The 26,924-nt window shown below is 36.7% G+C and overlaps 1 protein-coding gene across 1 annotated transcript; it reads right to left on the bottom strand.

Annotated features, from left to right (window-relative positions):
* Positions 1–6,328: 6,328 nt before the first annotated feature.
* Positions 6,329–8,418, bottom strand: LOC308653308 (kinesin-like protein KIF18B; the record flags this gene model as incomplete). The annotated part of the gene is given in 3 exon segments (XM_081301911.1): positions 6,329–6,544; positions 6,548–6,633; positions 6,636–8,418. Coding segments are annotated over 3 exon segments (2,082 nt in total). The 5' UTR covers positions 8,416–8,418.
* Positions 8,419–26,924: the final 18,506 nt, after the last annotated feature.

Genomic DNA, 26,924 nt, shown 5'->3' with positions numbered 1-26,924 from the left:
AGGAAATATAATACCTCATATAATTAAATAATGCAGGAAATGTGGCTGGCTTTCAGGTCCCTTTTAGTCTAAGGACTTAAATGATGTTTCTGTCCATTCATTGGTTTTGTCTTCCATTGTTTTCTACTATCCTTAGTGGCTTAAGAACATGGCAGTTGCTGTGGGAATTATGTGGCTGGAGTAAGGGAAGGAGCATATATTAGTTAGCTTTTTATTGCTGTGACAAATGCCTGAGAAAAACAATGCAGAGGAGGAAAGGTTGATTTTGGCTCATGGTTTCAGAGGTTCTAGTACATGGTTGGCTGGCTGTATTGCTTTGAGTCTGAGAAAAGTACTGAGGACAAGATATATCCTTCAAGGACATATCCCTGGTGACCTGTTTCTTCTAAGTAGGCCCTACCTCCTGCAGTATACACCACCTATCAATAGGGGGGGGGGTGGGGAGAGGAGAGGGAGATTAGTCTTCCATAGTCTAATCATTTCACCTTACATTGTCTCACACATAAGATTTTGGGAAGCACGTCATATCTAAACCATAAAAATCAGATGCCAAAAAAATTCCTTTGGTGCAATATGTATGAACAAAAATGCTTGGTAAGTTCACAGAATGTGTCCCTCAATGCTATTTTTCCAATGTGCATTATTAAGAACTTTTCTTCCAGAATTACTAAGGGATAAATGTTATTCATTCTGCTTTGAAGTAGAAGTCACACAGTGATTTCTATTATTCAAGTATTATTTACTGCTAAAATAATATAGTTTTCAGTGTCCATATTTCATACTTAAGGCAATATATAGCAGCTTAAAAGGACTGATGTGTTTCTTCCCCCCAATTTTGGCTTTAGCAAAAATTAATCCATTGATGCCATTAAGTTGTTAATGGCATCAATGGATTAATCCATTGATGAGGTCAGAGTCTCCATGATTGAATCACTTTCATATGAGCCTTTGAGGGATATTCTAGATTCAAATGATAACAAAGCAGTTCTTGGAAGAAGAGCGAGGGCTTGGGAAAAATAGATCTCTGGTGAGAAGAAACGATAAAGATTTGGGGGACTGACTAAAAATTGATATATACTCCAGAAGCCAAATTTATTCATGTGACCTAGTAAAAAGGTTAGCTTTGATTGCTTAATAAGCTGAACTTGTATGTTGGTACTGTTTGGTGTTTTAGTTAATCTTTTTAAATATAATCACAACTTATTGTCTGTAGAGCTGTAAGTTCATGGAGAGCTATGTACTGATAATGTTGTATTCAGGACTCTTGATTGCAAGCTCCAGAAAATGAAAATCAACACTGGCATATGCAGAGTAGGAAATTTAATACCTCATATAATTAAATAGTCCAGGAAATGTCTAGTAAAAAGTTTTGCAATCAAAAGAAAAGGAATTTGAATTTGCAATTTTAATTGAATCAAATTTTTACAATTTCCTTTTTATTGATACATAATATTTGAACATTTTTTGTTGCTTAAATGACTTTACTGGTGGTGATAAATCATTAAATATTACGTGGATGTAGACAAAGGGAAGAAACATTGAGGAAGTCAGGTGTGTTGGTGGAATTGATCTACTAAAGGCTCTGCTCAACAAATATTCCAAATCCAGGTTTTCATATTTCTCCATTGATTTGATTCCTCGTGGGTCACTTTCCAGTCAAAGGATTCTGGAGATCAAATAAGAAATAATTCTTTCAGATACCAACCAAAAGTTCTTAGTCTTTCTCTCACCCAAGACATCTGGTAAAAATTAAACTTATTTTTCTGATTGTTCTAGAGGACAGAAAAATGTCTTTCTCATCACATTGCCTTGAGTCTTCATGCTGTTCCTCTTCTCCAGGTATTCATTCTTCAAGGATTTTCTCATCTTTCGATCAAGAGCACGGCAATGGCCAAAACATTTTGAAATGGTGTAATTTGAGGAACATTCTTTAAGCAAATTAATCAAGATGTTGCATCTTCAGTGTACAAATGTGGAGATAGGTCAGGATGCATCTACAGGAGGTGAAGGATCACAACAGTCATACCTTGAGGGATGCAGGGGGCTCGGGAAGCTTCACATCCTTTGTGTCCCCCATGTGGGCCATATTTGTACATCTTTACGGGGTATATTATTATGGCAATACAGTACATATAAACAATGTATAATAAATCAAATCAGGGTAATAAGCATTTCCATCTCTTCAACTATTAATCATTTTTTTGGTGTTGGGAATTTTCTACTCTTCTAGGCACCTTGAAATAGTTCACAGATTGTTTTGACTAGTAGTTACTCTACTGTGCTAAAGAACCAGAAATAATTCCACCACTATTTGGTTTTGGTTGCTCTTCTGAATCAGATTGAAATTGCTCAATTCATGCTTCTCAGTATTAGCAATATAGAAAGCAATAAGACTATTTTCACTGGGCATCCTTGTTCTTGGATAACTATTAAATGGACCACACCTATGTTTACTTCCACAACACCAACTTATATTTGCTCTATTTCCAATTCTAAAAAGTATCTGAATGAACACATTGTATATAGACTTAAATATAGTCGTGTTCTATTTAAGATTTTGCATATTTTGGATATGCTTCACTATGTACATTTTAAAAATTATTTGTTCTAATTAGTTATACTTGACAGAAGAATGCTTTTTGACTCATTGTACACAAATGGAGCACAAATTTTTACTTCTCTAGTTGTACAAGAAGCAGAGTCACACCATTCGTGTCATCATACATGTACTTAGGGTAATGATGTCTGTTTCATTTCACCATATTTCCTACCTGCAGGCCCCTTCACTTCCACTCCCTCCCCTTTGCCTAAATAAAATTTCTCCATTCTTCCCATGCACCCCTACCCCATTATGGATCAGCATCCACTTACCAGAGAAAACATTTGGCTTTTAGTTTTTTGGAATTGGCTTACTTCAGTTAGCATGATATTTTCCAACTCCATCCATTTACCTGCAAATGCCATAATTTCATTCCTCTTTAAGGATTATTAGTATTCCATAGCGTGTGTGTGTGTGTGTGTGTGTGTGTGTGTGTGTGTATATATATATATATATATATATATATATATATATATATAATCAGTTTCTTTATTCATTTATCCACTGAGGGGCATCTAGCTTGGTTCCACAGTTTAGCTATTCTGAATTGAGCTACTATCAACATGGATGTGGCTACATCACTGTAGTATGCTGATTTTAAATCCTTTGGGTAATGACCTAGGAGTGGGATAGTTGGGTCAAATGGTGGTTCCATTCCAAGTTTTCTAAGGAATCTCCATACTGCTTTCTAGAGTGGTTGCGCCAATTTGCCATCCCACCTGCAATATATGAGTGTACTTTCCCCACCACATTCTCACCAACACTTATTGTTACTTGTATTCTTGATAACTACCATTCTGACTGGAGTGAGACAAAATCTCAGAGTAATTTTGATTTGTATTTCTCTAATTGCTAGAGATGAACCTTTTTTCATATATTTGTTGATCAATTGTATATCTTCTATGACGTGTCTGCTCAGTTCCATTGAACATCTATTGATTGGGTTATTTGTTTTTTTAGTGTTAAGTTTTTGAGTTCTATATATATCTTGCAAATTAGTGCTTTACCTGATGTGTGTGTGGTAAAGATTTTTTACCATTCTGTAGCCTCTCTCATCATGTTCTTGATTGTTTCCTTTGCTGAGAAGAAACATTTTAGTTTGAATTATCCAATTTATTGATTCTTATTTTTATTTCTTGCACATTAGGAGTCTTCTTAAGAAAGTCAGTTTCTAAGCCAACATGTTGAAAATTTGGACCTACTCTTTCTTCTGTTAGATGCAGGGTCTCTGGTTTAATTTCTGGGTCCTTGATCCACTTTGAGTTTTGTGCATGGTAAAAGATAAGGATTTTGGGCTGGGGATGTGGCTCAAGCAGTAGCGCGCTTGCCTGGCATGTGTGCGGCTGGGTTCAATCCTCAGCACCACATACAAACAAAGATGTTGTGTCCACCAAAAACTAAAGAAAAATAAATAAATATTAAAATTCTCTCTCTCTCTCTCTCTCTCTCTCTCTTTAAAAAAAAGATAAGGATTTAATTTCATTTTTCTGCATATAGATTTCCAGTTTTCCCAGCACCATTTGTTGAAGGCACTATCTTTTCTCCAGTGTATGTTTTTGGTGCCTTTGTCTAGTATGAGATAACTGTATTTATGTGGGTTTGTCTCTGTGTCTTCTATCTGTACCAGTGGTCTTCATGTCTATTTTGGTGTCAATACCATGCTGGTTTTGTCACCATTGCTCTGTAGTATAGTTTAAGATGTGGTATTGTGATGCCCCTTGCTTCACTTTTCTTGTTAAGGATTGCTTTGGCTATTCTCAGTCTATTATTTTTCCAAATGAACTTCATGATTGATTGCTTTTTCTATTTCTATGAGGAATGTTGTTGGAATTTTAATTGTAATTGGATTAAATTTGTATAATGCTTTTGGTAGTATGGCCATTTTGACATTATTAATTCTGCCTATCCAAGAACAAGGGAAATCTTTCCATCTTCTTAGGTCTTCTTCAGTTTCTTTCTTTAGAGTTCTGTAGTTTTCATATAGAGGTCTTTCACCTTTTTGGTAGATTGATTTCCAAGTGTTTTGTTTTTATTTATTTTTTGAGGCTATTGTAAATGGGGTAATTTTCCTAATTTCTCTTTCAGAGGATTCATCACTGATGTATAGAAATGCATTTGATTTATAGGTGTTGATTTTATATCCTGTCACTTTGCTGAATTCCTTTATTAGTGCTAGAAGTTTGCTGGTGGAATTTTTTGGATCCTCTAAATATAGAACCATGTTGTAGGCAAATAGTGACAGTTCTTTTTTTCTCTGCATATCCCTTTAATTTTTCTTTGGCCAGTTAAATTGCTATGGATAGGACTATGTTGAATAGAAGTGGTAAAAGAGGGCATCCCTGTCTTGTTCCAGTTCTTAGAGGGAATGTTTTCAATTTTTCTCCATTTAGAATTATCCTGGCCTTGGGTTTAGCATAGATAGCTTTTACAATGTTGAGATATATTGCTACTATCCCTAGCTTTTCCAGTGTTTTGAACAGGAGTGGGTGCTAAATTTTGTTAAATACTTTCTCTGCTCTCTTTAGGTGATCATGATTCTTATCTTTAATTCTATTGATATGGTGAATTACATTTATTGATTTCTGTATGTCAAACTTGATTGTGTTGCACCATCTTTTTAATATGTTTTTATATGCAATTTGTCAGAATTTTGTTGATAATTTTTACATCTATATTCATCAGGGATATTGGTCTGAAGTTTTCTTTCCTTGATGTGCCTTTGCCTGGTTTTGTTATCAGGGTGATACTAGCTTCATAGAATGAGTTTGGAATGACTCCCTGTTTTTCTATTTCATGGAATAATTTGAAAAGTATTGATGTTAATTCTTCTTTAAAGGGCTTCAAGAACTCAGCTAAGAATTTCTCTGGTCCTGGGCTTTTCTTAGTTGCTAGGTTTTTGATTGTGTCTTCAATTACATTGCTTAAAATCAATCTGTTTAAATTGTTTATGTTCTCCTGATTCAGTTTGGTTAGGTCATATGTCTCTAGAAGTTTGTCAATATCTTTGAGATTTTCTATTTTACTGGAGTATAAATTTTCAAAATAGTTTGATTATCATCTGTATTTCAATACTGTCCATCATGATGTTTCCTTTTTTAAATCACAAATTTAGTAATTTTGAGTTTCCTCTCTACTTCTCTTCATTAGTGTGCCTAAGGGTTTATCAATTTTATTTATTTTTTCAAGGAACCATCTTTTAATTTTTTGAATTGTTTCTTTTTTTGTTTCAATTTTATTGATTTCAGCTCTGATTTTAATTATTTCCTGTCTACTACTTCTTTTTTTTAAGGATGGAAATGGTTTATTAATTATTATAGTAAAAAATACATCATATATGTGTGTAAATGTGGGTATGTGTGTGTGTGTATGTATATATATATATATATATATATACATACACACACACACATATATATGCATAAATCAAGAAGCAGGAGGGTGTAAATCCTGGAATCACTAGCATTTATACCTGAGTGGTAACATTAAGGCTGCATTCATTCTCCTTTCTTCTTATACTTTTTATGTATAATAGGTAAAGATTAATAAAGTTGGCTTCCTCTGTAAATCAAGGCACCATCATTAGCTCCATCATAACCAGGACAGGGGCCAGGGTGGGGCTAAAGATTCCCCTCTCAGAAACCATGAAGAGCCAAGATGTGACTCCCTAGAACACCCCCACCGGCCTCACCCTCCACTGAGGCAACAGGTATCCCTGCACAGAGCTCTGTGTTAGACATGGGTAGGGAACAGAGCCCAAAAGAGCCCCTGGCCTGATGGTGGGCTTTGGAAATGAGGGGGAAACAGGCAGCAACCTTTAAATATTAACACATTAACACTCACAAATGAACATGTACACTGGCACTGGTGCTTGGTCGGCAGCTTTGGGGGTAGGGGACTGTCTGGCTCTGTGAGGCTTGTGCTCTTTCTCTTCTTCTTCTCTGTGGGCTATCGGGATGCTGAGGCTGGGGTGCAATCAGGCTCAGGTGGGATCCCCAGAGTGTGCATGAGGCCACTCAATCTTCTTGCCATTGTTTGGTCACAGGGCCACAGTACCCTGGAGACTTTGAGGCTGAACACAGCTCCTGGGTCAGAGAGGCCCTCCCAGCCTGGCCAGGAGTCCTGGAGGTCTTGTCTCCAGGCTCGGCTTTCTCTTCTTGCACCAGCTGCTGCATCGTCTCGAACTCAGTAATCATGTCAGGGGTCAGGAGGTTGGCTGCCTGCAGCAGGGAATACTGTTTCTGGGCCAGGGACAGCACCTGCAGGGCCAAGTGCTTATAACGACCCCCATCCAGGTTCTGTGGTGATAGGTGGCTGGCCACTGGCTTAGGCTGCAGGGTCAGACCAGCAGACTCTGACAGTGGGGGTCTGAGGTTCTGCTCCAGTGTCTGGGTTGGAACGTCAGTGGGGTCTTCGTCCTTATCCTCTGGGATCTGCTCCTGGTCTGAAGAGCTTTCTTCTATGACCCTCTGTTCCTGGGCCTCTGTCCCCAGGTTCCCCGCTTGAAGATCTCCAGAACCCATGTGGAGTTTTGGGGTCCAGGGCTGGCTGCGGGGAAGGGACAGTAAAGGGGAGCTAGGAAGGTGTTGCTGTTGAGGGCTCAACTTGGGGGGCTGTGGGAGGCCCTGCTGTGGGGCCTGGGCTCCTGCCTCATAGGCTTGAAGCTTCTTCCTTAGGGAGGCCACCTCAGCCTGGAGCTGTTGGCAGACGGTGGCATACTGGCTGATGTGACAGTCCAGACTGACCACGTTGCTCTTCAGCGTGAGTCTGATCTCTTTGGCCCTGTCAGCATATTTGAGGGTGTTGTAAGTGTCCTTGTAGGCCAGGCTAGAGGGGCTGATGGCAGCAATCATCACTGTGCGACAGTTGCCCCCAATGGAGTCCTTCAGCAGGCGGGTCAGTTTGCTGTCTCGGTAGGGCACGTGAGACTTGCGGCCCTTTGCATCCACCAGGGCATTGAGGACATTGATGAGGGCCAGCAGAGAACGGTTGATGTTGGCACCCTCCCGCAGTCGCTCCCCCTTGGCACCGCTGCTGGATGACCGCTCTGAGCCAGCCAGGTCAATCAGGCTCATCTTGGCCACCTGCAGGGCCTGAGTGAGTCCTGGGACTCGGTCCTGTTGCTTCACAAAGATCTGGAAGATGGCATGGGAGCGGGAGGAAGTAGCATTGGCATCTGTGGGGTGCTCGGTGCGGTTGTGGTTCCCCCTGGTCAGCATCTTCAGTAGCTGCTCAGCTGAGGCTGGCTGGTGGAAAGAAAGTCCTTGCACCACCTCGCCCTTGTCAGGGTCCTCGCGGATGATTAGGGGTCCCTTGGGCTCCAGGAGGTCATGGATCTGTTCATTGTACACCTCCAGGTAGCTGATGAGCACCTCGAATTGCTTCTCCTCCTGGCAGGCCTCAAAACGCCTGTACAGTTCCATGGTGGTCAGGTACACGATGCCAGGGTCCCCCTTCTTTCCCAGCATGGTGTGTGTCTTCCCAGCCCCAGTAGCCCCATAGGCAAACACTGAACAGTTGTAGCCCTGGAGGAAGCTGTCCAGGATTCTGCACGTGGTGTGCTGGAACATGTCCTGTTGGGTGGCCTTCTCACCAAAGACCCGGTCGAAGACAAATGTCAGGTCCTTGCCCTTCTTCTTGGGGCCGTCATGGGTACCACCCCATTTGAGGCCCCCATCAGGTTCCTCAGGGTCAAACACCAGCACCCGCTCGTCCACCACCTGAACCACAGGCCACCGCTGACTCTTCAACTCCCGAGGGGTGGGGGGTCGCACCCGCACCACCACCTGAACCATGTTGTCCTGCACAGCCATCACCATGGCAACACCTGGTTCAGAGGGGTCCGCCCAGGACTTGTTGGCCGCGCAGCGGCAGAGTTCGGTGATCGCGCTGTTCTTTCACATTCTGCCTCAGCGGGCTGGCTCGGGCTCCGGTCGCAGAGCAACTGGGTCCGCATGTCAGAGACCCAGCGCAGGATCCCGCAGGGCCTACTCCACCATGGACAAAGCTTACCTTTGACGGGCTCCCCACCGCTGGTGTTGCCGCTAGTGTGGAGATCCCTCTGCTACAAACGGAAGCGTTCAGACTCAGGGGCTCGCTCAGCACACCCTTCCCTACCGGGTCCAACCTTCACCACACCCTGCGCGTTCAAATTGTCTACTACTTCTTTGGGTGCTGATTTTTTCTTCTTTTTCTAGGGGTTTGAGATTTAATGTTAGGTCATTTAATTGTTGACTTTTATTTATTATTTTTTAAATAAATGAGCTCAATGCAATGAACTTTCCTAGTGTCCCAGAGATTGTGAAGTGTTGTACAGTGTTCTCAATTACCTCTAAGAATTTTTTTTTTTTTTAAATCTCCTCCCTTATGCCTTCTGCTATCCATTGGTCATTCAATGGTGTATTATTTTAGTCTCCAGGTGTTGTAGTAGTGTCTATTTTTTATTTTGTTATTAATTTCTAATTCCATTACATTATGAGCCAATAAAAGGCAAGGCAGAATCTCTCTCTCTCTCTCTCTTTTTTTTTTTTTTTTTTTTAGTATTTGCTAAGAGTTGCTTTATGTCATAACTTACTGTCTGTTTTAGAGAAGGATTCTTGTGCTACTGAGAAGAAAATGCATTTGCTCTTTGATGTATGAAATATTCTATATATGTTTGTTAAGTCTTAATTATTGATTGTACTACTGAGTTCTATAGTTTCTTTTCTTTTCTTTCTCTTTTTTTTTTTTTTTTTTAGAATAATCCATTGGTGAGAGAGGTGTGTTAAAGTCACCCACTATTATTATGTTGTGGTCTATTTGATTCTTGAAATTGAGGAGGATTTGTTTGATGTGCTTATATGCTCTATGGCTTAGGCATAAATATTTATGATTGTTATGTCTTGTTGATGTATGATTCCCTTAAGCAGTATGAAATGTCCTTCTTTGTCTTCTGGTTGACTTTGGCTTGAAGTTCACTTTATCTGATATGAGGATGGAAACCCCAGCTTGTTTATGCAGTCCATGTGAGTGATATATTCTTTCCCATACTTCAGTCCTTTAGTCTGTGGGTGTATTTTCCTATGAGATGAGTCTCCTGAAGGCAGTATCTTGTTGGGTCTTCTTCTTTAATCCACTTTGCCAGTCTATGTCTTTTGATTGATGAATTTAGGCCATTAACATTCAGGGTTATTATTGAAATATTATTTGTGTTCCCAGTCATTTTCATTTATTTTTTATTTTTAATTTGACTTGGTTTCTCCTTTGATTGGCTTTCCCTTTAGTGTACTTTCTCCTTTTGCTAATTTTCATTTCCTCCTCCTGGAATATTTTGCTGAGGATGCTCTGTAGTGAAGACTTTCTCACTGTAAATTCTTTTAACTTTTGTTTATCAAATCTGGAGCTTAATTTTGCTGGATCTAAGATTCTTGGTTGGCATCTTTTTTTTTTTCTTCAGAGCTTGGTATATGTTGTTCTAGTACCTCTTAGCTTTGGGGATCTGGGTTGAGAAATATGTTGAGATTTGAATTGGTTTCCTCCTATATGTAATTTAATACTTTTCTCTTGCAGCCTTTAAAATTCTATACTTATTCTGTATGCTAGTCATTTTCATTATAATATGCCTTGGTGTGAATCTGCTATAATTTTGTATATTTGATGTCCTGTAAGCCTCTTGTATTTGATTTTCCATTTCATTCTTTAGGTTTGGGAAATTGTCTGATATTATTTCATTGAGAAATATTATTATTTCATTGTGTTTGAATCTCTGTGCTTTCCTCTATCCCGATACATCTTAAATTTGGTCTTTTCATGTTATTCCAAAATTCTTGGAAGTTCTATTCATGGTTTCCTACCATCTTCACTGTGTGATCAACTTTATTTTCAAGATTATGTATTTTGTCTTCATTGCCTGAGGTTCTGTCTTCCAAGTGATCTAGTTTGTTGGTGATGCTTTCTATTGAGTTTTTAAATTGGTTATGATGATTAACTCCTTTTTTGGGGGGTACTGGGGATTGATCAGGGGTACTAGACCATTAAGCCACATCCTCAGCCCTATTTTTGTATTTTATTTAGAGACAGGGTCTCACTGAATTGCTTAGCACCTTGGTTTTGCTGAGGCTGGCTTTAAACTTGTGATCCTCCTGCCTCAACCTACCAAGCCACTGGGATTACAGGCATGCTCCACTGAGTCTGTCTTGAACTCCTTCTCTTACATTTCTTCTACTGTGCTGTCAATGTATTCTATTATTGCAGCAGCTTGGTTTGTTTGGGGCCCTTTCTTTCCTTGTTTTTTTTTCATGTTGTTAATGTGTCTTGCCCTCTAACAGTGCAGATCTGAGGTATTACAGTTTCTACCCTATAGACTAATAGTGTCTGTGCAGTTTCCAAAACCTTTAAGGGGAGATCAATATTAACAGCACTCAATGCAAACAATATGCAGCCTTAGACCAAATATCTCCTATTAAGATGTTTACAGTTTTGTCACAATAAACAGAATTAATGTGTTTGATTACTTACAATATGAACAGTAGGTTGCAAAAGGATCTCAATTTCTAATGGTGGACAAAGAGAGAATGGGGAGGGGTATAGTATGAGATGTTTATGAGGTAGGAGGTGAGCACATAGATGTATTAGATCATAGGAAGTGTGAAAGAGGAATCAAAATAAGTTGGCTGTTAGCAGGAGAAAAGAGACAGAGACTCCAGGGAAACAAATAAGTGAGAGGAAAATATGTAGAAAGTTAAAAACAGAAAGAAAGAAATCGATTTTTTAAAATAAAATAAGAAAAAAAGAATTTAAAAAATTAAAAAGAAAAAGAAAAAAATGAAAGAATATTAAGCAAAACTGTGATATACTATTCAGACATCCCAATCCTCAGTAGCCTGATGCATGAAAAGTACTTGGTTTCACAAATGTTGGGGATGTGAGGGTGGGAAAAGAAAGAAAAAAAAATCTCAAAGGAAAATTGAAGGATTGTTTCTGTTGGGGTTCAATATCTTCCTTTCTTCCCTTCTAATCTGCTAGGTAGGGTTTTCAGGAGTTTGCTGGTATCTTTGCCCTCAGGATGGTGAAGGTTACTAGGTTGGGAGGGTTGGAGACTTGAAGATAGAACTCCTGGAAGTGGGGGTATAGCAATTGTGGGTCCCTGTTGGCAGACTGCACCCCAGGAATCTCCTTTGGAGTCTACTCCTGTGATGTGAGAGCCTGGTCATAGCCTCTTATGTTGCATACTGAACCCCTAATTTTTGGTCTCTAATTTAGTCTCAAAATTGTATTTCTCTCAGCCTTGCCCTCTCGACTTCACAATCATGAACCTTGCTCTCCAGAGGTTCTGAAGGCTGAGCTCCAGGATCTGTGCACCTGTTGTGGACAGATTTTCTTAACTGGGCAGGTCAGGATCAGGTGTTGAGAGCTACAGGTTGGCTTGGTGGCTGGGGCAGGGGGTTGGGAGACCATAGATTCCTTGATGTTGGGCTTCTAGGCCCTGGCTGCTGTCCCAAGATGGAAGCTGCCCCAACTAAAGATGGCGATGGTGGCAGCAGAGGTATCCCGACGGAGGCAATTGCTTTCAGAGATGGGGCAGCAAGGGCAGGCTGCACAGTGGTGTTGGGCAGCCTGTTGGGAGACATAGCGTTGTGTAGTGTTGTGAAGTGGGTGGCTACCTCGAGGCCCTGTCTGGTGTCCCATGGTGGAGGCTACCATATCTAGGGGGCTATGGCAGTGGTTGCAGTGTCCCATGATTTTGGTGGCTGGGAGAGCCTTACATTGATAGATGAGGAGCCCACAGGCCCTGTAGCTTGGGAGGTCTGGTGTGGCACTGTGCTGTTTTTATCACTTTGTCATTTGTAGGGTAATTTTGTTTTCAAGTTCTGGGCAGGTAGTCCACTAGTCCCGTACTTATCACTTTATCCGTTATTAATTTTGGAGTGTCTTTTGAGGTAATAAAAATAACTTTAGAAGAGTAATTTATTTTGCAAATAAGAATTAAGTACCAAATTTACTCTAAAGTGTAATTTTTGTTGTTAGACAGGTTGTTGTGTTCTGCACAAACCTTGGTTTGACCCTGTATGAGGAACTTTAAAAGACGAGGGAGATATCTGTGAAATTGTTTTCACCATCTCCTGATGTAGAAAGATGTTATAGTAGCTGCTAAGATATTCACTTTAACCCCTTTCACTTTATTCTTCCCTATACATTATGTTTTACTTCTTTAACCAAGATCTATGATAGGGTGGCACCAGCATGTTTTTATTTATACAAACCTCAAATGTGAAGTTGCCATATATGTCTCTATTTCCCACAATGCACATCAATTAATTACTGCATCCTTTTGATTCTACTTCCTGAAATCTCCTTATTAATCTTTATCTTTTCAATATTGCATTTTCTGTAACTCTCCAAATTGGTCTCTATTTCATGTAACTCCCCACCTTTAAATTCCAAACGTTGTGCTCTCCTATTTTCCCAACTCTGTAATTGTAGCTTTGCAGTTAAGACTATCTTTCGGATGTGCTAATTTTATCACACAATTTCTTGTAGATGAAGTCTCAGCCTTCAAGATATGGTTCAGATACTGTGACTTGGCACATAAAATCTTTTGTGTTCTGGCATCTGATCACCACTTATTTGGCTCATTTTTTTTTTTGCCATAGTTGCATCCTTTACTCCAAACAAACCCAATGCACCTGCATCTTTTTTTTAATACAGATAATTTTTACTCTTGAATTTATTCCCCCTCTTTATCCTGCCCAGCTCAATAACTCCTTCTCATCCTTCAAACTTTGGTTCCATCATTATTTTTCTCCTAATGGTGTCTGCAATTACTGTGGCTGAATTTGATGCTCTTTATATGGCTCTTAAGCCTGTCAGCCTTATACTTTTCATGCTGTCTTGTCATTGAATGTGCTGTGTGTCTTCAACATGGAAATGTAATGGCTTGGATGGAAAGTCTGTATCTGAATAGAACCAGGCCCTTAGGAAGTGCTCAGTAAATATTTGCTGACTGAGTGTGTGATGTTAATTTCCTGTGTCAACTTGGTTAGGTTGTGTGCCCAGTTGTTTGGTCAAAAACTAGTCTAGGTGTTGCTGTTAAAGGTATTTTATTGATATGGTTAATATTTACAATCAGTTGACTTTAAGTAAAGTTGACTCATTCAATCATTTGATGGTCTTAAGGGTAAAAACTGTGGTTTTCTGGACACGAAATTCTGCCTCAAGATTGTATCATAGAAATCCTGCTTGAGTTTGAGGCCTGCTGAAATTTCAGACTCATGACTGAGGCTTCAACTTTTGCCAGAGGCTCTAGCTGACCAGATGTCCTTTTGGATTTCTGGCTTTCAGCCCCCATAATCATGTGAACCAGTTCCTTAAAATTTCTCTCTCCAAATAGCCACCAAGATGATATGTATATCTACATATAACAATTCTATATATGATACACACACACACACACACACACACACACTTCTCATCTAGGTTCTGTTTCTCTGGAGAACTCCAATGGATAGAATGTATTAATTATTAAGTTGAATGTGTTCTGATCATTTGTTATTCCAATCATTCAGAGAAAAACTATAAATATTATCATTTGTTATTTCAGGGATGAAAAATATAATTTGTCTACACTAATTTTAATTAAACTCTTACTGAAAACTTCATATTTTTAAGCTTGTATTTTCAAAAATATATATGTACAAAACATTTAGTGGATTGTGTCTGCCACATTTAAATGTTAACATCTGCTTTTCCAATTTTTATGCCTTTAATTTCTTTCGTCTGTCTAATTGCTCTGGCCAGTGTTTCGAGAACTATATTGAATAGAAGTGGTGATAGAGGGCATCCCTGTCTTGTTCCGGATTTTAGAGGGAATGCCTTTAACTTTTGTCCATTCAGAATGATGCTAGCCTGAGGCTTAGCATAGATAGCTTTTACAATGTCAAGGTAAGTTCCTGTTATCCCTAGTTTTTCTAATGTTTTGAACATAAAGGGATGCTGTACTTTGTCGAATGCATTCTCTGCGTCTATCGAGATGATCATATGGTTCTTATCTTTAAGTCTATTGATGTGGTGAATAACATTTATTGATTTCCGTATGTTGAACCATCCTTGCATCCCAGGGATGAATCCTACTTGATCATGGTGCACTATTTTTTTGATGTGTTTTTGTATTCGATTCGCCAGAATTTTATTGAGGATTTTTGCATCTAGGTTCATTAGAGATATTGGTCTGTAGTTTTCTTTCTTTGAAGTGTCTTTGTCTGGTTTCGGAATCAGGGTGATGTTGGCCTCATAGAATGAATTTGGAAGAGTTCCCTCTTTTTCTATTTCCTGAAATAACTTTAAAAGTATTGGTATTAATTCTTCTTTAAAGGTTTTGTAAAACTCCGCTGTATACCCCTCCGGTCCAGGACTTTTCTTGGTTGGTAGTCTTTTGATGGCTTCTTCAATTTCATCCATTGATATTGGTCTGTTCAAATTGTGTGTATCCTCCTGACTCAGTCTGGGCAAATCATATGACTTAAGAAATTTATCGATGTCTTCACTATCTTCTATTTTATTGGAATATAGGTTTTCAAAATAATTTCTAATTGTCTTCTGTATTTCTGTAGCATCTGTTGTGATATTGCCTTTTTCATCCCATATGTTAGTAATTAGAGTTCTCTCTCTTCTTCTCTTCGTTAGCATGGCTAAGGGTCTGTCGATCTTGTTTATTTTTTCAAAGAACCAACTTTTTGTTTTGTTAATTTTTTCAATTGTTTCTTTTGTTTCAATTTCATTGATTTCCGCTCTGATTTTAATTATTTCTTGCCTTCTGCTACATTTGCTGTTGTTTTGCTCTTCCTTTTCTAGGGCTTTGAGATGAAGTGTGAGCTCATTTATTTGTTGGTTTTTTCTTTTTTTGAGGAATGACCACCAGGCGATGAATTTTCCTTTTAAAACTGCTTTCATTGTGTCCCATAGATTCCGATATGTTGTGTCTGTATTTTCATTTATCTCTAAGAATTTTTTGATTTCCTCCTTTATGTCTTCTGTAACCCATTGATCATTCAGTAACATATTGTTCATTTTCCATGTGATGTAGGATTTTTCCTTCCTTCTTTTATCATTGATTTCCAGTTTCATTCCATTATAATCAGATAAAATGCATGGTATTATCTCCACCCCTTTATATTTACTGAGGGTTGCCCTATGGCATAATATATGGTCTATTTTTGAGTAGGATCCATGTGCTGCTGAGAAAAAAGTATATCCATTTGATGATGGTTGATATATTCTATATATGTCAGTTAAGTCTAGGTTATTGATTGTGATATTGAGTTCTATAGTTTCTTTATTCAACTTTTGTTTGGAGGATCTGTCCAATGGTGAGAGAGGTGTGTTGAAGTCACCCATAATTATTGTGTTGTGGTCTATTTGATTCTTGAACTTGAGGAGAATTTGTTTTATGAATGTCGCAGCACCATTATTTGGTGCATAAATATTGATAATTGTTATGTCTTGTTGGTGAATGGTTCCTTTTAACAGTATATAATGACCTTCTTTATCCCTTTTGATTAACTTAGTCTTGTTATCACTATTTGCAGATGACATGATTCTATACCTAGACGACCCAAAAGGGTCTACAAAGAAACTACTAGAACTAATAAATGAATTCAGCAAAGTGGCAGGATATAAAATCAACACGCATAAATCAAAGGCATTTCTGTATATCAGCGACAAAACTTCTGAAACAGAAATGAGGAAAAACACTCCATTCACAATATCCTCAAAAAAAATAAAATACTTGGGAATCAACCTAACAAAAGAGGTGAAAGATTTATACAATGAAAACTACAGAACCCTAAAGAGAGAAGTAGAAGAAGATCTTAGAAGATGGAAAAATATACCCTGTTCATGGATAGGTAGAACTAACATTATCAAAATGGCGATATTACCAAAAGTTCTCTATAGATTTAATGCAATGCCAATCAAAATCCCAACGGCATTTCTTGTAGAAATAGATAAAGCAATCATGAAATTCATATGGAAAAATAAAAGACCCAGAATAGCAAAAGCAATTCTAAGCAGGAAGTGTGAATCAGGCGGTATAGCGATACCAGATTTCAAACTATATTACAGAGCAATAGTGACAAAAACAGCATGGTACTGGTACCAAAACAGGCGGGTGGACCAATGGTATAGAATAGAGGACAGAGACTAATCCACAAAGTTACAACTATCTTATATTTGATAAAGGGGCTAAAAGCATGCAATGGAGGAAGGATAGCATCTTTAACAAATGGTGTTGGGAAAACTGGAAATCCATATGCAACAAAATGAAACTGAATCCCTTTCTCTCGCCATGCACAAAAGTTAACTCAAAATGGATCAAGGATCTTGATATCAAATCAGAGACTCTGCGTTTGATAGAAGAAAAAGTTGGGTCCGATCTACATATTGTGGGGTCGGGCTCCAAATTCCTTAATAGGACACCCATAGCACAAGAGTTAATAACAAGAATCAACAAATGGGACCTACTTAAACTAAAAAGTTTTTTCTCAGCAAGAGAAAAAATAAGAGAGGTAAATAGGGAGCCTACATCCTGGGAACAAATTTTTACTCCTCACACTTCAGATAGAGCCCTAATATCCAGAGTATACAAAGAACTCAAAAAATTAGACAATAAGATAACAAATAACCCAATCAACAAATGGGCCAAGGACCTGAACAGACACTTCTCAGAGGAGGATATACAATCAATCAACAAGTACATGAAAAAATGCTCACCATCTCTAGCAGTCAGAGAAATGCAAATCAAAACCACCCAGTAAGATTGGCAGCCACTATGAAGTCAAACAACAACAAGTTCTGGCGAGGATGTGGAGAAAAGGGTACACTTGTACATTGCTGGTGGGACTGCAAATTGGTGCGGCCAATTTGGAAAGCAGTTTGGAGATTCTTGAGAAAGCTGGGAATGGAACCACCATTTGACCCTGCTATTGCCCTTCTCGGACTATTCCCTGAAGACCTTAAGAGAGCATGCTACAGGGATACTGCCACATCGATGTTCATAGCAGCACAATTCACAATAGCTAGACTGTGGAACCAACCCAGATGCCCTTCAATAGATGAATGGATAAAAAAATGTGGCATCTATACACAATGGAGTACTATGCAGCAATAAAAAATGACAAAATCATAGAATTTGCAGGGAAATGGATGGCACTAGAGCAGATTATGCTTAGTGAAGCTAGCCAATCCCTAAAAAACAAATTCCAAATGTCTTCTTTGATATAATGAGAGCAACTATGAACAGCAGGGAGGAAGAGTAGGAAGAAAAGATTAACATTAAACAGAGACATGAGATGGGAGGGAAAGGGAGAGAAAAGGGAAATTGCATGGAAATGAAGGGAGACCCTCATTGCTATACAAAATTACATATAAGAGGTTGTGAGGGGAATGGGAAAATAAACAAGGAGAGAAATGAATTATAGTAGATGGGGTAGAGAGAGAAGATGGGAGGGGAGGGGAGGGGGGATAGTAGGGGATAGTAAAGGTAGCAGAATACAACAATTACTAATAGAGCATTATGTAAAATTGTGGATGTGTAACCGACGTGATTCTGCAATCTGCATTTGGGGTAAAACTGGGGGTTCATAACCCACTTCAATCTAATGTATGAAATATGATATGTCAAGAGCTTTGTAATGTTGTGAACAACTAATAAAAAAATTAACAAAACAAAACAAAATAAATAAATGTTAACATCTGTTTAGCAATTCATAAATTGAGAACAGGGTCTTCCTCTGAAGACTTAAGGAAGCCCAAAATTTTAAAATAGTTGGATCATGGGATCATCATTGGCACTCTTGTTTCTTAAACCTTGCTTTTTTGTCAATACTTTGTTTGGTAGTAGTGTTCTGATCTGTTTTGCAAAAATAACCTGAATTTCAAAGTATGAATTCCTCTCCTATTTATGTATTCTATTAAATGCTAAAAAAATGTGATGAAGTGTTAGAGCCCTTTTGAGCTAATTTCTATTCGTTTCCCTGCAATGTTCTATGAGGAAATGGAGTGCAACAATGGAATTTTACAGCTTATCCAGGCAATGACTTGTCCTTTATCTAAAGTGTTATTCACCTCAGTGGACAGATTAATTTTCTTTCATCTGAATATAAGAAAAATAGGTTTCCAATATGAAGGCAAAAATTAGCCAAAAAATTAAGATAAATGTGCCCCCATGAACTAACAATCCCTCTGCACTAAGAAACAAGTAGGACCTTGACATTTGAACAATTGACAATTGTCTGCAACATGAATACATTTAGAAATAGAAGAAATTTTTATGAAACAATCAGAGTTTCAATAGCTGCAAAGTCAGGAGTCTTTTTGTGGACCTATTCTTGGTATGATCAGATAATTTTTATTAGATCCAACATTATGCTCTTTTGTTAAAATTTAATTCTACATTTATTATGCCCTTACTATGAATAAACAGTGTAGTAGACATTTTGGGTGACCCAAAGATTATATGTACCTTGAAACAGATTGATATAGGAAGAGTTTTAGAGGTAAAAACATGTTTTAGAGCGAAAATAGCTAAAAAGTGATATAATGCCAAGTAATGAGACTTGGATATGATTCACAGAGGTTGAAGTTGAGGTGGGTCATCCAGTACTGTAACTCATTTGTCCTATCGTCCTACATATAGGATACCTATTTTAAAAAAACTTATTGAGCAACAAATATACCACTTGTGGTCACTTTGAAATAAATATTAGGCTTTTAGAATCTTATTCTTTGGGAAAAGTAATAGATGAATTATTGGAACATTTGAAAAGTATATGTATCTCATATATATTGAAATATGTATAAAGGGTATACAAGTTTCAGATTATGATTTTTCGACCTATTTTAATGCACTTGTGTTAATTTTTTTGAAATATTCACAGAATTGAAAACTTGGAGCTTAATGGGTTAACTAACAGATAAAGGAGTGAAAAAGATGTTTCTATACATCAGAAAAACCTGAGCATCATAAGGAGAATACAGGAAGCCGGAAAGTGCAGAATTATTGGAGTGGGTTCTAACACTAGCTAATTGTTTGAAGAGATACCCAGGAGAGAAGTTTAAGGGCCATTTCAGTGATGTAGAGGTGTGTTGACAAGAATCTGAGCTCAGATGATGGTAGGACTAATAAGGGGTACGTGTGAAAAACAATATTTACATGTGTGATATTTTAAGATATTATATGAAATAGATTAAAAAAATAAAATTTTTCTGCTTCATAAGCAGACTTTTGCTAATAACCTAAGTTTTTTCTTAGCATATTATGATTATACATAATAAAGGGACTCATTGTTACATATTCATACATGAACAACAATATAACAATATGATTTGGTCACTTTTATTCCCTAATACCTCCCCTTAAGAATCTAAATTAAATATGAAGTGAAAGAATTCAAAAGAAATTTTAATATTTAATCATGGTGAAAATGTATGAGTATCTCCTAGTTTTTATCTCTTCTAGTAACAAGGTGTCTTCAGAGTGGAAAACATAAACTTCAGACTACAATGAAAAGACAAGTAAGAAAGTACTAGTTGTTTTATGTTCAATTTTTTAGTCTTAAACTCAATCCTAGTCTTAATTAAAGCTTATACCCATAAAATGGGGATGAACAGGATGCAGAGATGGATAACAATTGTTCTAATTGCTAAAGGGGTGTGTGTGTGTGTGTGTGTGTGTGTGTGTGTGTGTGTATGTTGGATATGATTGAGGGGAACATATTTTCTAGGAATAGAGCCATGAATTGAACAATAATTCCTAGAAGAATTCTGGAAGAGCTTGAACAATAGATTTTTGTGTACATTGAAAACAATGTGTTACATACTAGGGAATGTCAGAAGTTCAAAGAACAAGTTAAACCCAACTTAGTTCCTTCTATTTAATTCTTTTAATTGTATTAGTAGTATATATTCATCAAAGACTGTATGAATTACCCAGAAAATTTTAATAAAACAAATAATCTAAATACATGTTAAGCATCCCTGATCCAAAAGCCATAACCCCCAAATACTCCCAAATATGAAACGTTTGAACAATAAACATGAATCTACAAGTGGAAAGTTCTATACCTGACCTCATGTGACAGGTTGCTGTAAAAAATAAAAGCACACTAAAAATATTGTGTAAAATTACCTTCAGGCTATATTTTAAAGGTGTGCATGGGTAGCTGGGCATGGTGGCACATGCCTGCAATCCCAGCAGCTCAGGAAGCTGAAACAGGAGGATTGTGAGTTCAAAGCCAGCCACAGCAACTTAGTGAGGCCCTAAGAAATTCAGTGAGACCCTGTCTCTAAATAAAATAGAGCTGGGGATATGGCTCAATGTTTGAGTGCTCCTGAGTTCAATCCCTGGTATCCTCCCTAACCACCCCCCCCCCCAAAAATGTGTGCATTGAATACAGAAGAATTTCATGTTTAGAGTTGGGTTCCAAGGTCTCTCATTATGACTCTGAAAACATTCCAAAACTCCCAAAATCTAAAATCTGAAATGCTTCTGGCCCTAGGAATTTTGGGTAGAGGATACTCAACTTGTGTAAACCTATGGACATTTGTATGCATTTCTTGCCCTCAATTTTTGGTTCATCTATGTAATGTATTTAGAGCCTATTTTTACATTTAATTTTTTATTATATCCAAAAATAGAGATATTTATTTTAATAAAATAGTTCTTCAAAAATGAAAATTAGCTTATTCTTTTTTGTAAGAAGATGAATGATAATTTAATTTTATTAATATTACCTTTATCAGCTGATACTATTTTACTTAATTTTTAAAAATTATTTATGTGTTCTAATTAGGTATATATGACAGAAGAATGCATTTTGATTTATTGTACACAAATGGAGCACAACTTTTCACTTCTCTAGTTGTACATGATGTAGAGTTTTAACATATGTGCAGTCATACATGTACCTGGGGTAATGATGTCCATCTCATTCCACCATCTTTAAAAATTAACCTATTCTTGTCTTATCACTTCCAATGCTCAAATATTTACTTTTGACTATTTAGACTGCTTTTTTGGGGGGATTGACCTTTGTATTTGTAAAAACCGGATTTTTATAATGAGCATATGATTTTTATAAGACCTATTGACTTCACATAGAGAAAATGAAGATCTTCCTCTTGTTTTATAACTTCTTCCCAACCTTTCCCCCCACTTACACATATAGCCACACCTACTTTCCTTTCTCCAGTATAATATCACAATTTTTTGTTAATATTTATAGCCTATATCATTAGATTATTATATAAATATTATTTTCAACCCAGCTCTTCATTCAACTATGATCATATTTCCTTTCTTGTAAAACTTTTTGTTGTCTCTTTGCTTAGTTTTCAGTGTACTTGTAATTAAGTAATTGGCTCATCAATTCATTTAGGCATTCAGTCCCTGGGTTTCACTGGTTTCTTAGTGATGTGTCTGGAGGATCCTGATTCAGGTCAGCCTCCAGGTGTGATGTTTCTCTTTGAGTCTGCTGTTCAGCTGGCTTCTTAGGACTTCCTGCCCTTTGCAGTCATCCTAAGGATTAACCTCATCTTTTTTTCTTGAATCAAATCCTATTTTTTTCTGAATTTCATGTTTTTTTTTTAATTCTTATGTTTATTTTCTTACTTTAGTGGAACACATTCTTCTTTGCCTTCCTGAGAAATAATTCATGGAAGAAAAAATTCTGAGACTTTGTATATCTGAAAACATTTTTATCTTCTTCACTTGTATTAGTAGCTTACAGGCATAGAATATTTGTTCTTCAGACATTTGAAGGTATTTCCCTATTTTTAATGTTTTCATTTGTTCTTTGCTCATTTAAATAAAACAAATAAAAGTAAATATGTATCTATGTGTATGTAGAACTCTTTATGTAAATTCCAGCTAACCAGTTTTCATTCTCACCTATACCCCTATCTTTATTGTTAGCTCTACTTCCTGAGTCTTTTTGGTTTATTCTAATTGGAAAACAGTTGACATTTTGGCTCTCCCAGGCACTTTTTTTAAAATATTGTTTTGATAAATTGATTTCTTTCCAAATTCAAATTTTTATTTTATCATTTCTCTTATGGTGTCCTCTTCTTTCACATATTCTTTGCCCTTTGGTTGTATGACTCTCAAAAATTACTGACTTAGTAGTAGGGTTCTATGAAGGACTGGTGATCAACTCCTGTTTGGTATGCCTCTGGTCTGACTCCATGTTTATTGGCTACTTAATATTTCATCCTGTGAAAGTGTCTATAATATTACATACTCTGTGTAAACATTACTTGTACAAAAATTAAATGTTTGCATAATATTTTCTGAGATGAAGGTGCCATTTTCTCTTTGTGTGTGTGTGTGTGTGTGTGTGTGTGTGTGTGTGTGTGTGAGTGTGCATGCACACCTGTGTGTGTATGTATGTTTGGTGCTTGAAAATTTTTTTATTTGTTCTTTTTAGTTAACATGATAGTAGGATGTATTTTGACATATTATACATATATGTAGTATAACTTCTCTGGTTGTACATGATGTTCTTCTTCTGGTTGTACATGATGTAGAATTACACTGATTGTATAACATATATACACGTAGGAGAATAATATTCGTTTCATTCTACTATCTTTTCTAACCATCACTTTCTCCTCTCTTTTCATTCCCCTCCATCTAATTCAAAGTACTTCTGTTCTTCCCTCCCCCATCTTATTGTGAGTTAGCATCTGCATATCAGAGTAAACATTTGGCTGTTGTTTTTTGTGATTTGGTCTATTTTGCTTAGCATGGTATTCTCCAGTTCCATCCATTTACTGGCAAATGCCATGATTTCATTCTTCTTTATAACTGAGTAATATTTCATTGTGTATATATACCACTTTTGCTTTATCCATTCATCTGTTGAAGAGCTCCTAGGTTCATTCCATAGTTTAACTACGGTGAATTGAACTGCCGTAAACATTGATGTGGCTGCATCACTGTAGTATGCTGAAAATATTATGGAAATATTATGCAAACTTCTAATTTTTGTTTAAGTAATGTTTACATAAGAGAATGTAATATCATAGACACTTTCACAGAGTAGAATATAAGTAGCCAATAAACATGGAGACAGACGGGAGGCATACTGAACACAGGAGTTTATCTCTAGTCCTTCCCAGAACCCAACTTATACCCAAAGTCTCTTGGATATAAACAGAGGAATGGGATAACTGGGTGAAATGGTGATTCCATTACAAATTTTCTAAGGAATCTCCACACTGCTTTCCAAAGTGGTTGCACCAATTTGCAGTTACACCAGCAATGTATGAGTGTACCTTTCCCCCTACATCCTTGCCAACATTTATTGTTGCTTGTATTCTTGATAACTGCCATTCTGACTGGAGTAAGATTAAATCTTAGTGTAGTTTTAATTTGCATTCTCTTATTGCTAGAGATGTTGAACATTTTTTCATATATTTGTTGACTTACCATATTTCTTTCTTCTGTAAAGTGTATGTTCAATTCCTTTGCCTATTTATTGATTGGTTATTTATTTATTTGGTGTTAAGTTTTTTGAGTTCTTTATATAACCTGTAGATTTGCCACCTGCACTGTCTGAGGTACAAGTGATAAAGATATTCTCCCATTCTGTAGGCTGTCTCTTCACATTCTTGGTTGTTTCCTTTGCTGTGAAGAAGCTTTTTAGTTTGATTCCATCCCATTATTTATTCTTGATTTTACTTCTTATGCTTTAGGAGTCTTGTTAAGGAAGTTAGTTCCTAAGCTGACACGATGTAGACTGGGGCCTAGTTTTTCTTCAATTACGGGCAGGGTATCTGGTGGAATGCCTAAGTCCTTGATACACTTTTAATTGAGTTTTGTGCAGGGTGAGAGAGAGGGGGTTTCATTACATTTTGCTACATATGGATTTCCAGGTTTTCCAGCACCAATTGTTGAAGAGGCCATCTTTTCTCCAATATATGTTTTTGGCACTTTTGTCTAGTATGATATAACTATATTCATGTGGGTTTATCTCTGCATCTTCTATTCTGTTCCATTGGTCTCTGTGTCTGTTTTGGTGCCAATACCATGCATTTTTATTACTATAGCTTTGTAGTAGAATTTAAGATCTGGTATTGTGATGCCTCCTATTTCATTTTTCTTGCTAAGGATTGCTTTGGCTATTCTGGGTCTCTTATTTTTTCAAATGAATTTCATGGTTGCCTTTTATATTTCTATGAGGAATATTATTGGGATATTAATAGGAATTGCATTAAATCTGCATAGCACTTTTGGTAGGATGGCCATTTTGACAATGTTAATTCTTCCTATTCAAGAGCACAGGAGATCTATCTTCTAAGAGCTTCAATTTCTTTAGTGTTCTGTAGTGTTCATTATAGAGGTCTTTTACCTTTTGTTAGATTTATTCCAAAATATTTTGGTTTTTGATGCTATTGTGAGTGGGGTATTTTTTCTAATTTCTCTTTCAGTAGATTCATCACTGATATATAGGAATGCAATTGATTTTGAATTCTGCTACTTTGCTGAATTCATTTATAAGTGTTAGAAATTTTCTGGTAGAACTTTTGGGGTCTATTAAAAATAGAATCATGTTGTTGGCAAATAGGGATAGTTTGAATTCTTTTTTCCTTATTTGTATCCCTTTAATTTTTTTCTTCTAATTGCTCTGGCTAAAGTTTCTAGGATGATTTTGAATAAAAGTGGTAAAAAAGAAATTTTTATCTTGTTCCAGTTTTCAGAGGAAGTGCTTTCAATTTTTCCCATTTACAATGATATTGGCCTGGGGTTTAGCATAGATAGCTTTCACAATGCTGAGATATGTTCCTACTATCCCTAGTTTTTCTAGTGTTTTGAACATGAGGGTTGCTTTAATGTTGTTAAATGCTTTTTCTGTATCTATTGAGATGATCATATGATTCTTGTCTTTAAGTCTATTGATGTGATGAATTACATTTTTTTATTTCCATACCTTGAACCAAATTTGCATCCCTGGGATAAACCCCACTTGACCATGGTACACTATTTTTTGAATATGTTTTTGTATGTGATTTGCCAGTATTTTATTGAGAATTTTTGCACCTATCTTCATCAAGGATATTGGTCTGAAGTTTCCTTTTTTTTTTTTTTTAGTATGTCTTTGTCTGGTTTTGGTATCAGGGTAACACTAGCTTCATAGAATGAATTTGGATGAGTTTTATCCTTTTCTATTTCAAGCAATAATTTGATGAGTATTGATGTTAATTCTTCTTTGATGGTTTTGTAGAACTTGGCTGAAATCTGTGTGGTCCTGGGCTTTTCTTAGTTGGTAGAGTATTCATGGTGTCTTTCATTTAATTGCTTGAAATGGATCTTTTTAAATTGTGTAAGTCCTCCTGATTCAGTTTATGTAGGTCATATGTCTCTAGAAATTTGTTGATGTCTTCAAGATTTTCTATTTTATTGGAGTATAAATTTTCAAAAGAGATTCTGATTATTGCCTGTATTTTAGTAGTGTCTATTGAGATATTTCCTTTTTAATCATGAATGTTAGCAATTTGTGTTTTGGACTAACATTCATGATTAAATTTCTCTTTGTTAACATGGGTAAAGGTTTATCAGTTTTACTTATTTTTTCAAAGAACTAACTTTTTGTTTTGGTCATTTTTTAAAATTGATTCTTTTGTTTTAATTTCATTGATTTTAGCTCAGATTTTAATTATTTCCTGTCCTCTACTGCTTTTGTTGTTGATTTGTTCTTCTATAATTTCAGGTTATTTATTTGTTAACTTTCTATTTTCATGAAGAACTCAATGAAATGAGCTTAATAACTGCCTTAATAGTGTCCTAGAGATTTCAATATGCTATATCACTATTCTTATTTTACTTATAAGTATTTTTTTATGAATGTCAATCTTTTTTAAATTTATATATGACAGTGGAATGCATTACAATTCTTATTACATATATAGAGCACAATTTTTCATATCTCTGGATGTATACATAGTATATTCACATATTTTTTATTTCATCCTTGATTTTTTTCTGCTATCCATTGGTCATTCAATAGTGTATTACTTAGTCTCCACATGTTAGAGTAGTTTCTATTTTCTGTTTTATCATTGACTTCTGATTTCATTCATCTCTATTTGTTTTGTATTTGCTAAGAGTTGCTTTGTGGCCTAAGATATGATATATTTGGAGAAGGATCCATGTGCTGCTGAGAAGAAAGTGTATTCAATCATCGATGGATGAAATACTCTATGTATGTCTGTTAAGTCTAAATTATTGATTGTATTATTTAGTCCTATGGTTTCTTTGTTTAGTCTTTGGAGGATCTATTTCATGATGAGAGAGGTA

Source organism: Spermophilus citellus (genome assembly GCF_964194105.1).
Source record: "Spermophilus citellus genome assembly, chromosome: 7".
Lineage (NCBI taxonomy): Eukaryota > Metazoa > Chordata > Mammalia > Rodentia > Sciuridae > Spermophilus > Spermophilus citellus.
The sequence above is the reverse complement of the archived record's forward strand: the minus strand, read 5'-3'. Positions and strand labels throughout refer to the sequence as shown.